Here is a 19768-nt window from a genome sequence, read left to right on the forward strand (position 1 = left end):
GCAGGTCGGACAAAATTATGTCAACATTTATTCGCCTTCAAGTTGTAACCAGTTTCTGGTCCTCACTTCCCCACTGATTTATGTAGTCTATTTTTTTTCTATATAAGTCAATGGGGAAGTGGGGACCAGAAACTGGTTACCAACATTCTTCAAAATATCTTATTTTGTGTTCAGCAGAAGAAATAACTTGGGTTTAGAACAACTTGAGGTTGTGTAAATAATCTCAGAATTGTCATTTTTGGCTGAACTACCCCTTTAACAATAGCTTGGTGGAGAATTTGTCCCAATTACAAGTAAATGTACATTTACTATTGCTCACCGATACAAACTGCTGGCCTTTCATTTGCTGTTGACAACTCTTCAACAATTTTTCCGTGTAGACCCCAACAACTGTGTCAAAATCACAAGTTATGGGATTCAGTTATATGGAGAACTCGGCAACCATTGATTTCTTCAAAATACCAGTGCAGTTATTGTTACAATATTGTTTATTAATGCATTATTATTTTACAGTGGTAACCATAGCTGTATGTTGGTGGAAACTATCACCGTGATGCATTTTTGTAAATTTTGCTATCGCTTGCTCAGTGCCATAACAGAATTCAGCTTTATTTATTTTCTCGAGGTTAATAATTGTAGTCTTATCCATCTGAGCACACAATTACCACCTGACCTGATGTGAAATGAAAACGCACATCCTTGACCTGTAGCCTGCCAGAGGGTACGATGTTACATTCCGTCTGCCTTAATCTCTGTCCGATTAGGGAACAAACATCAGGCAAGTCATGACAGGACCCTGTTGGGGATTCAGAAAGTCAGAATGACAGCTTCAGCGCGGTGATCTGCCATATTGCTGACCACCTGCTGTGGTTCGGGCCCCTTTTCCCTGTGAGCAGCCCGGAGACACCGGTCTGGCAACCAGCACCACCCTCCTGCTGTGTTTCCAGTCTGCGTGCACCCGCCAGCCTGAGCCAAAAGGTCAAACGAGTCCCACACCCTGGTTAGCTCATACGTGCACTGCCCATGCTGAAAGGCACCAGTGATCTCACCAGCAACTCTCTTTGTCCTACGATTAGTCCTTCCCAGACACTTTTCCTCTGCAGACCTGGGCTTTCGTTTGGGTGAGGGATGATGGTTGGGGGGTTGACAACCCAGAAAGTTGTCCTGGGCCTTTTGATGAGGGCAGCCCCCTATAAGGTTAGCCTATACTCATCTGGGCCCCAGAAAACAGGCCAACCCATAAAAATAGCTGCAGACATCCATGATTGTTTCACTGTAAAAAACAAATCCGTCTCTCTTTGAAGCTGCCTCTCCTCTTTTTGAGATCATAATGTGTACTTAAATTGGTAGGATCTGCTGTGTGTTTTTTAAAATGTAAACTGTCAGGAAATAATTACATTGCTCATTCGGATTCGTCATGAGAATAACAAGACATCGGCTTCATTCAGCATGATTTAACCCTGTAAATCCTGACATGTGAAATAATAGTCCGAAAATCTGACTTTTTGTTTTTTAATTGAATCTTTAGACCTTTGCATATGTGTTGTTTGTTGATGCTTTTATGACTCATATAGCATAATATAGGACAATATGGAGCTTATACTCATTCATAAGTACATCCACACTTTTAGCCAGAGGCACAAACTGAGCAAAAATTGACAATTTGGTATTTACATGGCCAGGACGAGGTGAAATTGCTGATCAATGAGATCTTAACAGTCAGCAGGCTACTTAAAATGTAGTCTATAGTTGCTACTCTCTATTTCACAATAATATGTCTTAAGATAGATATGATTAAAGTTCTTTGTTTTTTATTGCTGGGGACAGAGACAGGGTGAGGGGGGTCAACTTTCCTCAAAATCATATTTGATACATTTTACCATGATTTAAAAATATATATATATATATGGCTATGGATCAAGTAAACCTAAAAAAAAAAAAAAAAAAAAACATTTCATATTTCACAGAAAAGAGACAAGTGTATCCTGACCTGATGTCTTTACAAAGCATCAGATGATGACAGAAGGCAGGGTAAATTGTAGGCCAACACTTTTCATTTTGGTCAGTTTAAAAAAAAAAAAATTCCTTAGCCTACATGATTGATTATTTTTAGCATGACTCCAGCGATTAGCACGTTTTGCAGCAGAGACACATGGGGGAAGGGGTCTTTTAATGTCAGTTGTTGATGGGAGATAATCCTACGACTGGTAATTCACGACTTTAGTTTCTTTGTGCCAAAACAAAGAGCTAGGAGCCGCTCTATGTATGTAGCCTACTCGACATACAAAACACAAAATGCGTGCTAATGTAATCACACAAATAGGCGCTAATTGCCCTCGAGTGAGCGTGCAAGTTTGTGCGTCTCAAATTAAGTGTGACCGCAATCTGCCCACCCCAGAAAGGCTATATGATAACATGACGAAATAGGCTAATAATAATATAATAAAAAAATATAATACAAAGATTAATATTATTTAAATATAGGTTTATAAAAATAATAGCCTAATAATAAGAATAATATAATAAAAAAATATAATAAAAAGATTAATATTATTTAAATATAGGTTTATAAAAATAATAGCCTAATAATAATAAAGATGGGCGTGGACATCAAAATCATTTTGGGTGAATTTTCCCGGCGGAAATTGTGTGGTTATGTTTAGCATTTTTTTAAGCTGACATTCTACAATGTAAATATATATTGTACAGTCAGTTACTGATTTTAGTAACCTCACAAGACAAATGGGCACTTTTTAAAGGAAAGCAAATTTCCAATTTTGCCTATACTGCCACCTTCCGGAGAAAATATGGTAAAACAAGGAGATGAATCGTCCTTTTAAAGCCATTTTTTTGTTTCATAGTAGCCTATGTTTCGAAATATTTCAGGTACTTCCAAATAATTGTACGTTATGTTGCAATAGGAAAATGGAAAATTCATTTAGTTCTTAGGTACAGTACACTTGTGTGATTTTTATGGAAATTACTTTCAACCATCTAAATGAAAAAAGGGATTTTAAAAAAAAACTCTTAAAACAAGAGTAGCCTATTATTGCATATTGCAATTCATGATCATGGTCAATCTAGTGACAATATTCAGGCATGTGCATTTATTCTAAATAAATACCAACACAATAATTATTAATTAAAAATTAAGAAGGACCCAAGCTGTGTGTTTTTTTATGCGTGTGACATCACATCCTGAATGGTTGAAATTATATACAAATATATCCTTTGGATTTATCGCTTTTGTCTTTGTAATCGCAACAATCTATCACTGCACAAGTGCGCATGCGCATAGCCACGGACTATAAAAAGCGTGGTCGCCTGCTCGTTCTTCCCAGTTCCTTCTTCTTTCTGCAGTGCAGGGTAAGCAGATTACTTCTATTTATCTGCGAGAAGTGTTTAAAACTGTATAAAAATTCAAACTAATTTGTATTAAGTTGTTGAAAAATACGCACTGTGCTTTAATTGTATGGATAAAAAAAACCTAAATGAAGGGTTTTTGTAAAGTTAGGCTCTGACCACGTGGCTCTTTTCGGTTGGAAGCGGAAAGGTTTTTAGTGTTTGGAAACTTGATTGAATATTGCAACGTTTACTCGCATATAACGTAAATAAATGGGCAAACACATGCTGTTAATGTTTCATCGTAGCTGCGTACCTTATTCTGTTATTTCAGTTTGTAGCAGATTATTTGTAATGGCCTAATTTTAGGCCATGTTATTTCAATGTATTTGACTCGCTTTGTTTTCTTTATTTTACAGTATGTGGGCTGTTGGGAAATGGAGCTTTGCTCAAACGCATACTCAGATCTTGGTGAGTTCAGATTCTAGACTCCTCTTTAAAACCTCTGGTAGCAATGATGACTAATCTTTTTTCCCCAGCAGATCGACTCTGTTGACTTAAAAAATAAAAGAATAAGCCAAATTAACTGAGCAACCAGACTTTTGTAACAACTAGAGATTAAAGTTTTTGTTAAGGTAATTAACCCTTACTACTCCCTTTCCCACAGACCATGCTAAAACCTAATGGATAACCTCCCGTTCATCAGGCTTTGTTTCATGAGGCCTACACAATCTCAAACCGGTAAGGCTGAACTTGTTCTTGGGACATTGTCTGTTTTTTGTCATTTACCTGGTGCACATGATGACTAATCTTTTTTCCCCAGCAGATCGACTCTGTTGACTTAAAAAATAAAAGAATAAGCCAAATTAACTGAGCATCCAGACAGTTGCAAGAACAATAAATTTAAGGTTTATTTAGACAATTCACTTTTACTACTCCCTTCCCCACAGATCATGCTAGGACCAAATGGATAACCTGTCATCTGGCTTCATTTCACGAGTCCTACATGCTCTCAAACAGGTAACGTAAGGCTGAACACGTTGTGGGAAGAGTGTTTGTCATTTACCTGGTGCACATGATGACTAATCTTTTTTCCCCAGCAGATCGACTCTGTTGACTTAAAAAATAAAAGAATAAGCCAAATTAACTGAGCAACCAGACTGTTGTAACAACTAGAGATTTAAGTTTTTGTTAAGGTAATTAACCCTTACTACTCCCTTTCCCACAGGCCATGCTAAAACCTAATGGATAACCTCCCGTTCATCAGGCTTTGTTTCATGAGTCCTACACTCTCTCAAACAGGTAAGGCTGAACTTGTTCTTGGGACACTGTGTCTGTGATGGGTATTTACCTGGTGCACATGATGACTAATCTTTTTTCCCCAGCAGATCGATAGTGTTGACACTTGCTGTAACCTTTAAGCCAATTTATCTGAAGCACCTCCAGACTTGTTGGCATACAAAATTAGAGGTGCATTTCTTGTTTAATTTTATTTTGTATGTCCCTTTTCAATAGATCAAATTGGGTAATTCAAGAGAACTTTTACATGAGTGACCTTTTGTGGATGGCAACGTGAGGCAGTTGAGGTATGGTTTCCATGATCTATTTGTTTCGGAGTATTTGTTTATATAATGGAAAACTTGACTTCAATTTTAGTCTTCTGGTTTCTTGTACTTCTAGGGCTCAGATTTGTACCCTGATGGATGGCCCTTCAGTGCCAACCTACATGGAGAAGTGTGTATATTTTGGCTCTCTGCCAAGCAGCCCACATTTACCAGTGATGAGGGAGAAAAATATGCCTTAATTTTGTACTTCCTAATTACACTTTTTTTTTTCACTCTCAATAAACTTGAACTATAAAGTTTGTTTTGGAAGACTTTCTCTCAATCTCTTATGGATGTGCCATGTTATAACTGGTAGTTGAGTGTATTTAATGGTTTGTTTGTGACCTATGCCGTACAAGGTACTTGAATTTGACTTAAAAATTTAAGTCCTTAAAAACCCTTGGAAACAGGTATCCATATTTATGGAGCGGTGATTGACTTATTTAAATACAATACATGAAATTTCATTGTTTTGAAAAATCAAATACAATCTTTAAATGCAAATTTATACTGCAGCCTGTCTAATAAACCACCAGACCTTTTCTTGATACGAAGTATGCCAACATAATAATATAAAATATTATTTATTAAACCATAGCCTTCATAAACTTTATTAAATGTGTTGAATTTTTGGATGCCTAAAATTTTAAAAATCCTTAAATACTAAAGATATTATTTGACAAGTGTGATCTCTGATTTTAATCTTTGAAAATAAAAGTACTTCGAAACTCCTGCAATTTCTTTTAATGTACAAATTCTGTATGCCACATGTGGAAGTTTCATGGCCATTACAATGCATATATATTTACTAATTGATCAAAGTGATTAACATTCAATTACATTATGTAGGCTAAAGTGTACAAACCTGGTAGGTATTTAAAGAGTTTAGTAAGATTCTCAGTATTGGTACTAACGGCACGTGTGCATTACAAAATAACGTTTGACCATGAGATTTCCTGTGTGCACAGTCTGGAATCTGGTTGTTTGCTCTTATATACTGTCTATGGTTGTTTGTGAATGGTATTGTGTGTGTGTGTTGTGCTGTCTATCACATCATCGTACTTCACACTATAGGAACAAAATTAAAACGTTTTTTTATTTGAATTTTAAAAATCTTTTAAAGTGGGTCAGTCAACATGGTGTGGTGTATGATGCTCCAGGTCAATATTTATTCCTAACCTGAAAGCAAGGTGCCTCGGTGCATTTAACACTGACATTTGCATAGCAGCGTTTAATTTTCTACTGCAGACAATAAAATAAGTGTTTATTGATAATAATCAACCAGTAGATTTTAAGAGGTGTAATTTATTGTTTCAATTCATGATCAGAAAGCTTTCATCTCCCATACAGATATTTTACATTATTAGACTGCACATCAGTTTAAACCTAACTCTTATTGGGTAAAAGGGTACTGTGAGAAGGCTGTTCTAACTCGTCTCTGTAGTGTGCACTGTGCAGCGGTTTTAAACTACTTTTTATTTTAACAAAAACTAATTACCATGTGCCCTTTCCTCATTTGATTAACAAAAAGCAATATTAATCATACACACTTTTGTACAAAATATACAGATGCCTGGTGAGACTATGTATAAGACTTAAAGACGTTCTGCACCATTACAAAATGACCATTACATGAGATCCGCCCAATAATTATATATTTTGTGTCTGTAGTTATCCTCACTGTAACAGCCATGTATTATGATCCAAATAACCTGAAAAAAATGACAAAGAACACTATTACATAGTAACAACTCTCCCCAAAACAGCTTATAATATTGCATAAACATGATTTTTTTTACAGCGTGAAAGTAGGATGTCAATACTTACACGATCATACAAAACATGATGAAAATGTTCCAAAGGGCTATGAATATGCGAAAGTACCGCAGGCTCAGCAAAAACTCTCTGATGTTGTCACCTAAATACAAATAATATATGATAAGAGTTAAATATGATCCAGGGCAACTTGAAAAATAAAAATTCTGGAGGCAGAAATGCAGCATTTATCTAATATTTGATATCATAATATTCTAGTCTTTATACTTTTTACAACATGGACCACTAAGCACTTTGTGTAGTACCGTGTGATGATGGACATTTTTCATAGATAAACAGATAGATGTTTATACTAAGGGAAATCACTTGACACTGCATGATGACCAAAAAGGAAGCATTTTACCATCAGTGAATTAATATAACAGCATTAAATACTACTTCGTCACAACGTTCAAGATTTGCTGTTACCAGTACTGGATGATCCAGATTCATCGCCAAAGCCTTGAGACTGTGTTTCCCTCTTCTTTCTGCGCAAAGACACCGAACAGATAAGCAAGTAATCCACGAAACTAAAACTGTCAGATAACTTGTTTGTCTTTACTTACAGTTTAAAGTTGAGCACAGCGCCAGCGTTCATGAGCAGAGTGCTGAAAACGTAAGAAGATGTGTGACGTGGACAGGAAAACAAACAGCTGTTACACAGTGACATTCATACACTAGACATATGAACATCGCAAATATTTTTCTATTTAATAAAAATCGTTTCTTGCATTATTAAAACCAGTTAAATTTACCCCACAATTAAAAGATCTCCGATCATTTTGGCAGATTATATCCGCATCGGTTCGTCCTCTTCTTCTTTGATTTTTGTATAAGTAGAGTATAAGTCGGTCGATCATCATCGCCACCTGACGGCGGAAATAGAACACGACAATTCTGTTCCTGAGCACTCCGACATGCAAAAGCTGCATGTATCTCCTCACCTCAGCTCAGCCCCCTGGCCATGAACCTCCTTGATGGATAGAGGGTATACAGGAACCCTGTTACATACATACAACTGAGAGTTGCATTTTAAGCCTGGCCTACAGTAACATGCATAATGGTAAGCTATTAGAGGCAAACATTCTATATATATATATATATATATATATATATATATATATATATATATATATATAGAACACCAATATGTTTTTGGACATATAGGTGTCCAAAAACAACACCAATAATAATAATAATAACATCTATTAGCCTATTTATTTACTTTTACAGTCAATTTTTAATTGTGCTAATACATATTTAGGTTTTATGGTTAATAAATCAGCATTTCAATCATGCAACTCCTGAATAATTTTAGCATGTTAATGGATATATGACAGTGTTATTGGTGGTGATCTCGGTGGTGGTTGGTTGAAATCAACCTGTGGAAAAAATAACAAAATCAGAGAAATTAGTTAATTAATAGGTTTTACCCAGATAAGTGCTCTCTCGAAAGACTAAAGAATGATATCTGTTTTTAGAGAGAAAAAAAAAAAGTAGTCTATTGTCGGGGTCAGGCCACAAACTTAAATTTCAGTCATTGATCCAAGTAAATTCACTCTTGTTACATGTACAACCTAGATAATTTACATTTCTTAAAAAACAAAACAAAACAAAAAACATCTGCTTATAAATGTATATTATTTTAATTTATCTAAAAAGAGTTATTTATGGTCATCCAATGAATGCATGAGCACTTTTTTTGAGTGTAGCCTACACTACAAAATGTACACTTTTTTTTTTTTACTTCAGTACACAACCTAAACATATCTGTTTAGCTTTGCATTTACTGAATGAGCACTGTGCCACTGTTCGTCCGACTGTTTGCACTGTATTTTATTTTATTTTCTAAACTGTTTTAATTATTCTTATTTCTTTTGATTATTTTAATTTCTTCTATGTAAAGCACTTTGAATTACCACTGTGTATGAAATGTGCTATATAAATAAACTTGCCTTGCATTGCCTTACACAAATACACTAAAATAGTCTAACTGCTGGTTTGATTTTTTTTTTTTTTTTCAGCAGGGTCATGACCATGAACATAATTATGAAACAATCCTTTTTTAAATTTTTTTAAAAAATTTTTTATTATTATTATTATTATATTACCGGAATGTTTTAATTGATAATCGATTCGGCGCGCGCATGTCGCGGTCATCCAGTAAGTGGCAGTATCTCCTCCGCGCGGGCAGTGTCCGTGTGTGTTGATTTCACCTCAATAGTGCGCCTGAGCTTGCTGTGTATTAATAGGCATCTGCATGTGAGTGAACCCTTTCACTCGTGCACACGGCGAGTCTCTTTAAGATCTGTTCATGCGGTAGGGTCGAACATCATGGATGTGCTAGATGTACTTAATCTGGGCGAAATTGCCCAGTATTTCTCGAAAATGGCGATGTTTCCAGTTTTTGATCTCGCTTATTATATCGTGTCAATACTCTACCTCAAATATGAACCAGGTAAGTGGAATTGCTGTTAAGAGATAACAACAGAATCTTGAACTAGAGCTTTATTTTGGTCCAATTAAAATTACGATTTGTTTTATATAGGCATTTACATCTTTAGATCAATAGCTATGGCATGGGCTAATCATTAATGAACAGCGTTAAATAGGCTATGAAACAATTCATTCTCGATTCATAGGCTAATTATGATTTTCAACAAGTGTTATGTAATTTGTCTCAGGGTTTATTGTAACTCTGACATTGTTTTTGCAATAGAATGCAGAACAGTCCTGTTCGTCCGTATTCAACATTTATCCACGTTTCTACGTCTCAATCTTTATTTGCTCTATGGTGAGGAGTTGTCCCACTCTCGAAGAGCCTCCTCGAAACACGATAGAGTCCGTGCGCATTCCACTGCGAGTCTCACTGCAATAAATAGAAGCGCCCTAAATAGACAGCAGCAGAGGAGAGGACAAAACGAAGCCCAGTAAATTTGTTAAGCAAATTCATGTCGCGGATCGTTTTACTACGACTTTGTATTCTCTACCTGGACTAAAAAACAAACAAACCAAAAAAAGAAAAAGAAAAGTTGAACAAGTAATACCATTAGCATATAAGCCTGTTTTTCCAGTAGCCTATATATTTTTGGTAGGCTTAAATAATATTTTATTATGATAATGAAAATTAGTAAAAAAAAAAAAATGTTAATAAGAATGAGCTTTTTGGGCATTACAATAATAAGAATAAAAATCACCAATTTTTGTGTATTACAGTTATGATAAGATTTGAGTTTGCATTAATGAGAATGAGGTATTTTTTATGTGAATTGGGGGAAATGCGCTTAACTGTTATTTATTTTGGGGTGACATTTTGACTAGTGCAGTTCACACATTAATACACCAATAGGCTAATAGTTTTACGTGAGATTTATTTGTCCATGCTTTAATTTAAAGAGCTGTCTGATGAAAACAGAGCAATAGTTGATCAGCACAACTTGCCATCACTTAAAATGGTATCATATTTTCAGATACCAGGGCACAGTTATAGATTATAAACACACAATTCACAAACGTGTGATGTAGCACCATAGACGGTGAAGAATTTGATATGCATACAGTATATATCCACCACTTTGTCCGAACATTAGCCAGTTGCTGAAGCTCATCCTGTCAGCTGTTTGTGCATGTTGGATGTCATGGTGTGAAACAGGCCTGCAGTTTGAGACGAACAAAAAGCTTTAGGCTTCTGTTTATTTTTAGGCCACATTTGAGAGGATCATTTTTCATTCAAAATGCCTGTTGGGTGTGTAACTACCCAAGCTACACCTGTTCTGTGAGATGTGTTCATCCCTGGAGATTTCAGAGGGGTGGTGTGGACCCCAAGATCGTCTTAGTGGTGTCAGAAAACGGTATACACTGTTTTTGATGGTATACACTGTAAAACAATTGTTGTCATTTTAATGGTAAAAGACTGTACAAATCTGTTAAACGGATATTTGACCCAAAAATGAAATTTTTGTCAAGTTGTTCAAAACCTGTATACATTTATTTCTTCTGCTTAACACAAAAGATGATATTTTGTAGAATGACGGTAAACAGTTGATGGACCCCATTGGCTTCCATAGTATATATACAGATAATAGTATATATATGTATATATATTTCACTATATATAGGTATAGTTCACTCAAAAATGAAAATTACCCCATGATTTACTCATTACCTCAAGCCATCCTTGGTGTATATGAAATTCTTCTTTCAGACGAATACAATCAGAGTTATATAAAAAAAATGGGTAACACTTTATTTTACAGTGTCCTTGTTACATGTTACATGTATACACCATAGTAATAACAGTAAATTATGCATAATTACATGCAACTAACCATCAACCAAATCCTAATCCTACCCTAACAGTTTAGTAAGTACTTGTTGTTAATTATTATTACTCAGTACTTAAATATATAATCACACTGTAACAAGGGGCACCGCTGTCCACTTATCCTCGCGCTCTGGCTGACGCGTCGTGGGGGGCGGTAGATCTCCGTCTACGGGGGCTCACACTATTCCTCCGTGTTCGCAGGTGGTGAAACGGGCTCTGGGTCCGGCTGTGTTCTGGACCGACGGTAGACACTCTCTATGGGTCAGACATATGATGGTGTCCCTTCAGTTTAGTCTAGATGTATCTGGGAGGTGTATGGGATGGTAATAGTTAATAGATCCAGAACAAAGACTTCAGGGTCTCGTCGTCGAAGGGGCTGGTGATGGCAAAACGAAAGAAGTTTACAGTAAAACTCGAAAGATCCAGGCTCTCACAAGCGATCGGAGCGAATTTGGCTGCATCATCCATTTTTGGTTAGTTGTTCTGTTACAAGATGAAGAAGAAGATGAAGACGAATGATAGGATTATAAAACATAAACAATGTTTTATTAAACTAGAAGGCAGCAGGAGTAACACTGTGCACTAACACAAATAACAACTGACAACTGAAGCGTGAACAAGGAGGAACTTAAATACACAGTGGTGACAAACTAAATGATGAGCAGCTGAGATGAACGGTTAGCCGAACGGGTCCAGCTGTCCCTGACAGAGACCACTACTATTGTTTCTTATTTCTAATCAATATATTTTTAATATATGTTATTAGCTATACACAATTTCAATTAAGCGTTTTTTTCTACGAATTTTGATGTATGTTCATGGATTTCTGAAACTCTTTGGTGTGTCTGTGTATGAACTTCACAAGTTTATTCAAAACCTGATCCATCTTATGTATTGACTTTTTGTATAAAGGAGTTAAGTGATAAGTTCACCCCAAAATAAAATTGTTCTCTTTATTTACTCACCCTCATGTTGCTCTAAAACCTTTTTTGGAGTATGGTGAACTTTTCGGTGCAATTACAGAACAGTGAACAGGGTCTGAGAGTCTAAGAACAGAGTATCCTGAAAATATCATATACAAGTACAATATCAATATTCAAGTACACGAGAGAAGTAAAACATTTTAATGAACCAGTTAATGGCGTTTTTTTTGGCTCAACTGATCCATGATCCAGTTCACTGCAAGGGGATATTTTCACTGAATGACTATGTATATTATTAACTTGGCAAACAAGTCATAAATACCCCTTTTATAAAGTTTCTCTTTTGGGGTGGAAGAATAGAATTTCACTTTTTAAATTAAAGTCAAAGGAGTTTTAGACTTGGACCTCACTATATATAAATACATGTACAGTATAGCCTATGTTAAGTGTTGAAAAGTGAAAGTGTTATTGTCATATGTCTGTGTTGATCAGGTGCTGTGGAAGTGTCCCGTAGAAGCCCGGTGGCCTCATGGCTCTGTGCAATGCTCTACTGTTTCGGGAGCTACATACTAGCAGACATCATTCTTGGTGTGTCTCCCGTCGACTATTTCCATAACAACAGTCACATCCTCCTGGCCTCAGCTGTGTGGTGAGGATCTTTGAAATGGTTCAGTGCATGTCCACTTTGTTACCTCGAAGATCATTTCAAAATCTTTAAAACAGACCTTGATATAAAATGAAAATTGTGCTTTTGTGCTTTTAGCTGCATGAATATATTAAAATATATAGCAAAACATTGACCACCTAACACATTTCTTCCATGGCAAGGTTTATACCATCATACCGCCCAATTCTATTCACTACCTAGTTCACTACCTTTATGAAATCCTCTTGCTAACATGAGAAACTGTTAACAACAGGGTTGTTGCGTGAGTATCTATTTATCAGAATGTGTTTTTCTCTCTTTTTCTCTCTTTTCAGGTACTTGATTTTCTTCTGCCCTCTTAACCTGTTCTACAAATGCGTGGCGTTTCTGCCTGTGAAACTCGTGCTAGTGGCCTTGAAAGAAGTGGTCAGGTCTCGTAAAATCGCTGCTGGAGTCCATCACGCTCACCATGCGTATCACCATGGCTGGCTGATCATGGTCATTACTGGTTATGTCAAGGGTAAGTGTCTTATATCTCCAGAAGGGATTTATTTTTGGGGGTCATGTAACACTTCCATAAGACCTGTTAAAAACTCTTGCTTGGGAGATCTGTGCCGCTCTGCTGATTGTTTCTGTTAATACTCACAGGGTCAGGGGTCGCTCTCATGTCCAATTTCGAACAGCTGTTGCGGGGAGTCTGGAAGCCAGAGACCAATGAAGTTCTCAACATGTCATTGTGAGTGGTCTGTTCACTAGTAAAAACCTTTGGTGGTACACAAAAGAGAATGTTTGGATGTTTAAATTAAATTTTGTTTTAAGAAAACACCATAAAGTACAAAAAGGTAGTTCACATGACTGCCTTTTTAATCCATCATTCCAAGAAATTATGAGAAAGAGCTCTTTATGTTTTAAATGAATGAATGATATAAAAGTGTAGAATGTGATTCTTGTATTTTTCAGCCCTACCAAGGCCAGTCTTTATGGAGCCATTCTGTTCACACTTCAGGAGGCTAACTTGCTCCCTGTGTCAAAGAGCATGCTCATCTGCCTCTTCACACTCTTCATGGCCACATCCAAGGTAATATTCAGCCACTTTAAGAGAAATTCAGTCAATAAGACAGAACATTGTCAATACCTGCACAGCCAAAGACTATAGATATACAAAGACGGTGCACTCCTATTACTTATGAATGGGAGGAACTGCAACATGCAAAATGGCGGAATGCATCCCGCCCTCTAAATGATAGAACCAATCGCTGATTGGTGAAGTCATTGCGTCACTGCATGTGCCGTTAGAAGCTCTGGTTCCCATAGAAGCCGGGAACTGCACATGCGCATTGGCTGGTCTAGCCTGAAAAAACTATATTTTTTAATGCAATTTGAGCTTAAGGAACAACATCTGTTGGACAGTTAATGTCAGATTTTGCTGCTGATTTAAAATATGCTATTTAATTGGGAGTTCAGCAAGCAGTTTTTGAGATTTCAGGATTCCCCCATTCAAATATATCTTGGATTGGTGTTGGTCTTGGATTCCTGAAATAGCTGCCCGGAGGCATTGCAAATTTGGCCACTGAGTGAACAGACTTTCCTTGAAAGGGACTTTGGCACAGCCCATTCAATATGATTAAATAGAGACAGTATATATGGGTATGCTATTCTAGCATAGAAATCCATCTTCTAAAAAAGGAATAAAGAAAAGCAACGCTTTATTAGTTCTCTGAACAACTATCCTAAGCTACACTACTTTCTGAATACGAATCTAAATTCCTTTATTCACCGAATGCCAATAGGTTGCCAAGGCGAAGATGTCTTGTTCAGCAGTTTAATCTTTCATTATCGTTTTTTATATCATACTGTTATATTATACTCAATATGAGGTGAACTCTGCTTTGCAAAATAGTCTCTCACATAGATGGGAAGTCTGTTGTTCCAAACTATATGCTAAAAAATTTTTTAAATGGAACATAAAAAGAGACAATTTGAAGAATGTTGTTGCAGCTCTTTGCCATAAAATGAGAAGAATAGTTTTTTCTCTTTTTCTTTTTTTCTATATTGATTTTAATTTATTACATTACAAACACATACCAGAACCCCCTCGAGCTTAAGTGACAAAGAAAAAAGCATATATCAGGGCTCAACAATAAAGAGTGCCCGATGGCCCAGAGCCAGCGTAAACGTTGTTAAACATTAAAACTGTTAACTGTGAAAAGTCAGTGGAATGAAAAAAAAGCACAAGGTCTAGAGACGCGTTTTTTTAAAAGTCGAAATTATTTTAACTTGAGCTCTGCGTCTGCGTTTCACTGCAAAAGATACGAGACACAAGCGCAGTGGTTAAATACGTCCGACTAGCATGTGTTTAGGTGATACACAATGGAAAAGTAGTGCAGTGGAATGGAAAAACATTATGTTGGATTACGTCTTAAAGTGACATCAGCCTAATATTCCTGCTGCTGCCTGTGTTTTGCAAACAAAAAGACAAAGAAAAAAATTGCTCACTGCTCTTGACTGAATAGCTTTTGTAACTTTAATAAGGATTAATTGATATTTAACTTATACAGACTATGCACTATAGACTATGTTATTTTACATTTGATTACTTTATACAATTTATGTACCTGAACACTATTATTAAACCATCTTGAAAAACTTGAAAAGCACTTTTTATTTCATTTATGTTTGTTTTTTTGTATGTATTTGTTCTTATTTTATCCAGACTGTTTACTTATCTTTAAGAATATTTGAAATAAATAATTAAGGCTAGTAGTTCTTGATGTCACCTTATTTATTAAGGTTATGGGTCAAAAACACCAAAAATAAATAAATAATAGGCCTATTTTATTTACTTTAGTACTTTTTGGTGGTGGGGCCACTGGCCCAGTAGAAAAAAATCCTTAGTATTGAGTCCTCTAAATATATATCCCAGGTGGCCAAAACGGTTCGGCCCGATAATGGCCCATATCTGGCAGGCTGGAAGAAATAACTCAGCTCGGTTGTGTTTGTGTTTGCCAGACTCGGAATAAATGCAGGATGAATGACGCCCCAGACTCGTCCCAAATACACTGGCCCGAGTCCGGGTGCCAAAACTGCAAGCATTGGGCCACAATCAGGCCGACAAGAATTGAACACTTACTCGGTACTGGCCGGAATCTGGGTACTAAAACTGAGCCGAAAAATTGTACTCATAGCCGGTACTGTCTCTCTTCCTAGCGTATGTCCCGCGCAGGTGCGGGGTCCGCTTGTCGGCAAGCCTTTCTCCATTTTCTCCGGTCCAAGGCATCCTCGGGGGCGGCATCGATGTATTTCATGTCTTCCTTGATTCGGTCCATCCACCTCTTTTTCGGCTCTTTAGCCGGTACTTTATTGTTTGCTAAATTTAAAATTTACCTGCACTTACTCTTTTACAGAATTAAAAACATTTTTGTGTGCTGCTCAGTACAACTTCTAAAATATGGGCAGCATCCTTCTAAAGTATGTTTTTGGAACATACATTAGGTTGAATTACCTAATTTTTCTCCCCCATCTCTGTCCGAAGCGAGCTACAGCCATCTTTTGATGACCTTTTCAAACACTCATCTGATGCACTGTCAGTACTTGCATTTCTTCACACTGATAAAAAAAAAAGATCAATTAAAGTCAAGTCAGATTGTTTCAAAGCAGCTTTACAGTGATAATAGGAAATTAATGCCAAAAATAGTATTTTGGCTGTACAGATCAATCGCAATACTATAGACTGTTACTGATCCAGTTTTTTCTTTCAACATCAACATCTTTACACTGCAAAGTTGGAACAGAAGTTGCTTCTGACATGGCATTTATGCTTATTTACACAGACTATTTAATGCTGTTCATGTACATGTATTTACACAAAAAATGCATAATCCAAATAAATAAATAAAATAACTAATTCGAGGGTGAAGCTGCAATATCATCACAAACTCATTATTGTTGATTGTCACTCCTGATATTGTAATAGTGATCATTACTGTCGATTAGTAAAATGCTTATGTGGTGGGAAAAAAAGCATGTCATATTCTATCTGGCTACAGACTAAGCAATAAGAACCATTTATAAATTTATTAGAAAATAAAGACTTCGCATTAATTAGTTTAGTAGCTGGCATCCTGCTGAGTGTTGCTTCAACCAACTCCAAAACACCCGCCTGTAATGTGTTAGTAATCCTGGAGACTTTGATATGCTGATTCAGGTGTGTTTATTAGGGTTGGAGCTAAACTCTAACGCTGTCAGCCAACTCACGGTTATAGCTTCATTATAAATAAACATTACTTCGATATTATGGGCCCTATTTTAATGATCTGAAATGCAAGTATCAAATGCGTAAACACAAGTAACTTTGTGGGCGGATCCCGGGCACTGTTGCTATTATACCGGCGGGATAAATGACTCTTGTGCCCGACGCAAATCTAAAGTGGGTTGGTCTGAAGTAGCTTCATTATTTATAGGTGTGGTTTGGGCGTAACATGCAATAAACCAATCAGAGGGTCATCTCACATTCCCTTTAAAAGCAGGCGCGCTTGTTCCTAGGCGGATTGCTATTATAACAGCGGATTTGCCAGGCGCACGCAACTTACATGATGGTAAAGGTGATTTTGCAGTCTTCAAAATGTTGTTTCCTGGTTCTTGATGGACAACCCACTTTGTCAGATGTCCTTATATACCGATGTGTCTTGCCACTATTGATCAAACAGGTTTGATCCGTCATTACTACAATTAGCCTGAATAATTTGGGGAAATAAATTTATGCCTATTTTTTCACATCTTCATGGACACAATGATTTCCCTCGTGTGGTAATATTTTTCCTTGTAATTATGTATGGATTGCAAAAATGGGAAATGCTGCATCTGTGTAGATGAGAGAAGCAAAGTGTATGCGCGTTGTGTACGCGTTATATATTGACCAAGCATGCGCCCTTAAAATAGCATATGACTAACGTGCCACTGTCTTTAGACTAGGTTTTTCCTGGTCAGTGGCGGAATTGTTTTCTGAAACTGCAAAATAGCACCAGGGAACGTTTGCGCCGGAACACACCTCCTCTTTTCGCTGAAAAGGTTTATTAAAATTATATTATATGTTAGATTATCAAAGGGTTACTCACCACACTAGCAATAAGTTCTTCTGGTCATCTGACAATAAGAAGCACAAAAAGCCCAGCAGGTGTCATCAATAGATGTCGCAGCCTATGCTCATGTCTTGAAACTTGTATAGCAGAAATAATGTTAAAGTTTCCTTGAGCATTTTAAGCTTGTTTTGTTATATAAATTAAATCATTAATTTACTTATTTAGTTAGTTAATAAAAAAAAGAATGTGGGGGAAAAAAGGAAAAAAATATTAATAGGAAATTAAAATAATAAATACACTAAGAAATAACATAACATTGACAGGGAAAGGATATTACATTTAAGGGTCACTGCTACATACAATTTACCACATTGTAAAAGGAGACCGACCCCCAGCACTCAACCTAAACTGGTCCGGGTCTGTATGGCCATATCTCACCCAAAATCAGACCAGCCCTTATGGTCCGTTATCGGGCCGAATGTGGCTAAGTGTGCCGTGTCTCAGCGCAAATCGGACCAAATTCGTACATCCAAAGCCTAGCCAAATCTGGCAACCATTACTCAGCTGCAATTGGCCCGATTGCGCATTAGCTTGCATTTTCTGTCTTCACATGCGTATAAATTGAAGTCCCGCTGAGTGACCGTCCTTTAACATGTACTGTACACATAACATAGTGTACGCATAAAAAAAGAAGTATCCTTTGTGCACTAGCAACCGAATAGCAATGCCCTGGCAACCACCCCCAACATCCATTAGGTCTTTGACTTTTTGCTCAGGCATGCATCACGCACATTTTATTGAGAAATTTTTATAAATCTCAACATTTTTAATTTCATTACTCAAGAACATTTCCTATTGTTTTATGAATTATGCAGGTGTTTATGACGGCCCGACACTCTCACGGATCCCCGTTCGCCCTCATTGAGTCCTGGGTGTGCCACTTGCTGTTCGGCTCCCCCCTTGGTATTGAAGATGCCCATGACCACCACCACCCCGCACCAGCCGCTGCGCCCCTGTCCCCCGCCAAAACCAAGGAGGAACTGAGTGAAGGAACCCGCAAGAGGAAGTCGAAGAAAGCCGAGTAAAGTCACAACACAAAATCATCAACCCAACCTGTGAGATGACAGAGCTGCCCAGCTTTGCTTGAGAAAGGAGGGAATTTGATGTTAAACCAATGCAAGTTTCTCTTTTAATGGTGCTTTTAAATGACAGACATGCCACATAGGGACTCTGTATATAGCTTCCCCTTCTTTGCCAACATCTGTGTCTTTATTTATTTTCGTAATGTTTTCCATCATTGAAGCCCCATTTACCCCATGCATCTGATATTGTGCAGTATGTAAAGAACAGATGAATGAATGAAAGGCAGTGAGATGAGAGTTTGAGTTCAGGCTTCAATGAAGGGTCTGTCCAAATAACTTGATGAGACTCGTAGTTCACCGCTGGTTGACCCCATTTCCACAGCACACTGCTGCTTTTTACATCTGGCGGCACTGAAAAAATATATTTTCAAGAAATAAATTAAAATAAAATATTTTTCAGCCAAAAGCACAAGTTGTTTCAAATTCTTCCAATTGTTTCTGCTGCTGCATTTGGAAAATGTTTGGCTTCGCATGACTCAAATCCTGGTCAAATCCACACTGTGAACGAAGTGGTCAAATCACGGCCTTATGAGAATGCACTTTTGAGGATGCAGACAAATAAAAAGAGCATAATATCAATGATAATTTCAGAATTTAACACATCACACATAATGAATCATTTTACTACTTTGTCAAGTTTATTTTAATGATGAAATTATTTTAATGATTTTTATGACATTTAATGCATGGGTACAGTTGAATAGTTTTTTTTTTTTTTTTTATATCCTCAAACTGTTTTTTAATTTTAGGTTAATTATGTCAACTTATCGATCATCAAGATAACCATCACTTTCATGAGAGAGTATTTTTGGTCATTACTCATTACCACAACATAACTATTTAAGAAAAAGTGAACAGACTATTATTAACTATTAATAGAAAAAGTGTTAATAA

At 36.8% G+C, this 19768-nt stretch overlaps 2 protein-coding genes and 1 long non-coding RNA gene across 4 annotated transcripts; 2 read left to right on the top strand and 1 right to left on the bottom strand.

Annotated features, from left to right (window-relative positions):
- Window positions 1-3292: 3292 nt before the first annotated feature.
- LOC306990334 lies at window positions 3293-5206 on the top strand. Its single transcript, XR_013795855.1, has 7 exons — window positions 3293-3366; window positions 3762-3813; window positions 4010-4083; window positions 4293-4362; window positions 4571-4644; window positions 4858-4928; window positions 5023-5206. It is a non-coding gene; the product is annotated as an uncharacterized lncRNA (long non-coding RNA).
- Window positions 5207-5627: 421 nt separating this feature from the next.
- smim7 (small integral membrane protein 7) lies at window positions 5628-7633 on the bottom strand (the record flags this gene model as incomplete). 2 transcript variants are annotated; one of them, XM_079597076.1, is made up of 5 exons in its annotated part: window positions 7517-7633; window positions 7328-7369; window positions 7191-7249; window positions 6774-6864; window positions 5628-6658 (listed from the first exon to the last, which is right to left on the bottom strand). In XM_079597076.1, exons 1-5 carry the CDS (start codon window positions 7540-7542, stop codon window positions 6643-6645), a joined length of 234 nt encoding a protein of 77 aa, XP_079453202.1. In that variant the 5' UTR covers window positions 7543-7633. The 2 variants fall into 2 exon arrangements, with proteins under 2 accessions (XP_079453202.1, XP_079453203.1); XM_079597077.1 differs by lacking the exon at window positions 5628-6658 and having other exon boundaries at window positions 6770-6864; window positions 7517-7630.
- Window positions 7634-8974: 1341 nt separating this feature from the next.
- tmem38a (transmembrane protein 38A) lies at window positions 8975-19280 on the top strand. The gene is made up of 6 exons (XM_079597731.1): window positions 8975-9219; window positions 12501-12657; window positions 12990-13174; window positions 13303-13390; window positions 13615-13732; window positions 18608-19280. Exons 1-6 carry the CDS (start codon window positions 9096-9098, stop codon window positions 18815-18817), a joined length of 882 nt encoding a protein of 293 aa, XP_079453857.1. The 5' UTR covers window positions 8975-9095; the 3' UTR covers window positions 18818-19280.
- Window positions 19281-19768: the final 488 nt, after the last annotated feature.

The sequence above is a fragment of the Phoxinus phoxinus genome (assembly GCF_949152265.1).
Source record: "Phoxinus phoxinus genome assembly, chromosome: 22".
In the NCBI taxonomy this organism is placed as follows: domain Eukaryota; kingdom Metazoa; phylum Chordata; class Actinopteri; order Cypriniformes; family Leuciscidae; genus Phoxinus; species Phoxinus phoxinus.